At 43.1% G+C, this 3,536-nt stretch overlaps 1 protein-coding gene across 1 annotated transcript in view; it reads right to left on the bottom strand.

Moving 5' to 3' along the window:
- Positions 1 to 34: 34 nt before the first annotated feature.
- The window catches only part of CSUI_006597 (uncharacterized protein), a 5,518-nt gene continuing 2,016 nt past the window's right edge, over positions 35 to 3,536 (bottom strand). Inside the window, exon 2 of the mRNA XM_068066753.1 lies at positions 35 to 3,438. Coding sequence (XP_067921273.1) covers positions 3,241 to 3,438 — 198 coding nt within the window. The 3' untranslated portion in view covers positions 35 to 3,240. The remainder of the gene's footprint in view (positions 3,439 to 3,536) is intronic.

Here is a 3,536-nt window from a genome sequence, read left to right as displayed (position 1 = left end):
TTCTTCTTCTTCTTCTGTGTCTTATCCTTTTCGGTTATCGACAGCCTATGAGATTCGCCCACACAGACACCTGACGCTTTCTTTTCTTCTTCTTCTTCTTCAGCATCTCCTCAAATTCTTCTTCCGCGTTATCACCTTCTTTCTCTTTCGTTTCTTCTTTTTCTTTTTCATCGTTCTTTCTCGGCTCCTTTGTCTTAGAGAAAGGAAATCTGCACTCCTGAGAAGACATCACCCTGGCTGATCCAAGAGAAGAAGAAGAAAGGAGAGGAGAAGCAGAAAGAAGACTTCTTCGTAAAGGGATGTGGCTCTTAGACGCATGTCGAGTGTCTATACAGGTGGCGAGATTATTGGGACTTCGTGATAGCTGAAGAAAATCGTCTACCTTATCCTCCTCTTCTTCTCTTTCTTTCTTTTCTTCTTTCGCTTCTTCAACCGATCTCTTCGATAGATTCTCAGATAAGGTAGGCGGAGAATAAGAAGAAGATGAAGAGGAAGAGGAAGAAGAAGAAGAAGCTTCATGAGGAAGGATGAAGGCATTCTGTTCTTCTTGCTGGTCTTTAATAGGATCATTCCATCTGTCGCGTGGAGGCGTTCTCCGATCTCTCATAGGCAAACACTTTCTTTCTTCTTCTTCTTCTTCTTTGTCAACATGGACAGAGAGAAGAAGAGGACTGGCGAGACTCTCTTTCTTCTTTGTATGCCTTGTTAGAAAAGCATCTTCTTCTTCTTCATCTCTAGAGAAGCGAAATGTGGAGAGAAACCATGAGATTGAAGAGAAAGACGAGGAAGAAGGGAAAAAGGACTGCAGACTTTTTCTTCTTTTCCTTCTCCTTCTCATTTCTATCTGACTCTCTTCTCTTCTTCTCTCTTCATCCGTAAGATCTCTTCCTTTCCCCAATCTTCCTTCATCTTCTCGTTCTTCTTCTTTTCTTCTTCTTCTTCGACATCCAGACAACGCCTGATCCACCAAGGGAAGTCTCCCTATCTCTGAGCTTGAAGCTACAGGGCCATTCGCATCTTTCCTTTCATTGTCTGTCATATCAGAAGGTCTCTGCATCCATCTCCTCATCTCTAAAGAATCCCTTCCCGTCACCATGATCCTATCTTCTTCTTGTTCTTCTCTCTTCTTCTCCTCCTCCTCCTCGTCTTTTCTTCCATTCCTTCCATCTTGCTTCTTGTTCTTCTGCCGGAGAAGAAAGAAGATGAGTATCTTTGTCTCCTTGGAGATTCGTGTGAAGAAGATTTCCGTTTGCATGCTATCCTTAGAGGGGAGAAGTCGCTGCAGTTGAAAGGCGCAAGCCCCCATTAGCATCGCCGCCCAGAAGCCTGATCGAGGAAGCGAAGGAAAGTTGAGAAGTTCAGAAAGAAAGAAGATTAAAGAAGATAGAGTGATAGAAGAAGAAGAAGGTGGGGGGGGAGAAGAAGAGAAAGAAAAAGGAGAAGATGAAGGAAAGAAAAGAGGATGGACGGAAGTTGTCGAGTAGTGAGAAGAAGAAGTATGCAACTCTTTCATGACCTCTGGACTTGAGAGAGTGGGGATCTGATCCTCTTCATGATAAGGAGGAAAGAACGAAGAAGAAAAGAGAGAAGAAGAGAAAGAAGAAGGAGAGAGAGAAGATGACAAGAAAGGAGAAGGAAACAAATGACGAGAACTTCTCTTGTTCAGAAGAAGAGAAGAAGAAGTAGGGGGTGGCAGTGTTGAAGTGGATGGAACATGATAGAGAGGAATAGAAGCCTTTAAGATATCAATTGCGTTGAAGGTAAAGAAAGCAGTGAAGAGGCCTATAGCAAAGACATCTGCCATAGCCCAGTCTGTTAGGAGATTCGTGATCTGAAGAAAGAAATGAAGAAGAAACGAAAGAAATCTCGAAAAGAAAGAAGACATCTTCTCTCTCGTTCTCTGCGCTGTCCCCGACCCCTCATAAAAACCTCGCCGACAAGAACAGAGCCTTCTACGCCCTCGTCTGAAAGAAGAGAAGAAAGAAAGAAAAGAAGAAGAAGAGGAAGAGAAAGAAGAGGAGGAAGAGAGAGAAGAGAAGAAGAAATACCTTTGTAATCTGAGAATAAGAAGACCTGTCATAATGAAAGATGTGGCTAAAAGATGAAGAAAAGAGAGAAGAAGAGGAAAGACTGTTAAGACGAAGAAGCCTGTGAGCGGATGACCTAAACGTAAGGCCTCGACAGCAAGCTGAGAGAGAGAGAGATCTCTCCGATCAATCTGGATTTCTTTATTCTCTCCAACAGCCACACTTACAGACAAGAGAGGTAAATGCCAGGCAATAAGACCTCCGTAAATGGAGAGAAATGCCATGAAAAGAATGAAAGAAAAACGAATGAAATACTCCAAGAGATCTACACTTGTCACTACACCTAATCTCTCAGCCACGGACATGTCGAAATCTTCTCTCCCACCCCCTAAGTCTTCTTTCTCATCTTGGAGGCTTCTTCTTCTTCTTCTTCCTCTTCTCTCGAATGAACACCCTGAGAAGCAAGGCGAAGGATCGGATGTACTGGAAGAAGAAACGACTAGAGGACGAAAGGAAGAAGAACAAGAGGAAGAGGAAGATGAAGAAGAAGAAGATGGAGAGGTGGAAGATGAAGAAGAAGAAGATTGCTTAGGATGAGGATAGTAGTAGATATAAGGAAAAGGTGAGACAACATCGTCCGAGACAGAAATTACTGGTGTACACGAAGGTGCCCGTGGTAATGAAGAAGAAGAAAAGGTCGTAGAAGTCTTTTCCTTCTTTCTTTCGCTTCTCCTGGGCGAAGACTTTGCAAAGACGAAGTAGAGGCATTGAGTAGCGAAGATGGAGAGAAGACAGTAAGAAAGAAAGGAGATTGCAGCCGATAAAGGATTTGCATGCACAACAGAAAAATGGATGAAAGAAACCATAAGAATCACGACGTAGACATCGACTAACTGATACTTACTTATGAATCTTAAAATCTTCATGAGCCGCACCCATAGCATATTACGATCGTATGTTCTTCTTCTTCTTCCCTTCATTGCTTCTCCTTTCCGTTCCTTGTCTCCCACGAATGAGATAGAAAGAGGAGAAAAAGAAGAAGAAGAAGCACTCAAAGGATCTTCTTCTCTTCTTCTTCTTGGAAAATCTTGCAGAGGTACGCACGAAGAAGAAGAAGAGGAAGAAAGACCAAAGGAAGACGGAGAACTCATTCCAGATGTCTTGTGGTTTGCCTCCTTCAGCTGATTTGTATGATATCTTCTTCTCTCCTCATCTAATGAGGTGTATGTACACCTCGGCCGTCTTCTTTGGCACATGTCCTTTTCAGACGCCCTAGAATAAGAACAGCTGCTACTACTTCCATCCAATCTCTCTTCACAAGTCTTATCATCTTCTTTCTTTCTTTTCTTCTCCTCCTCCTTCTCACCTTGGACCTCCATCCCTTCCTCTTCTTCTCTCCCTTCTTCTTCATCTTTTCTCCTACGTCGTATACAATCTCCACCGCCCTCTACTTCTCTATCCCCCCCTTCTTGTGTTTCTTCCCTGTCCTTTCTACCGCCATTAGCAGAA

The sequence above is a fragment of the Cystoisospora suis genome (genome assembly GCF_002600585.1).
Source record: "Cystoisospora suis strain Wien I chromosome Unknown contig_3362, whole genome shotgun sequence".
NCBI lineage: Eukaryota > Apicomplexa > Conoidasida > Eucoccidiorida > Sarcocystidae > Cystoisospora > Cystoisospora suis.
Note: the sequence above shows the minus strand (reverse complement) of the source record. Positions and strands in the feature narration are given on the sequence as shown.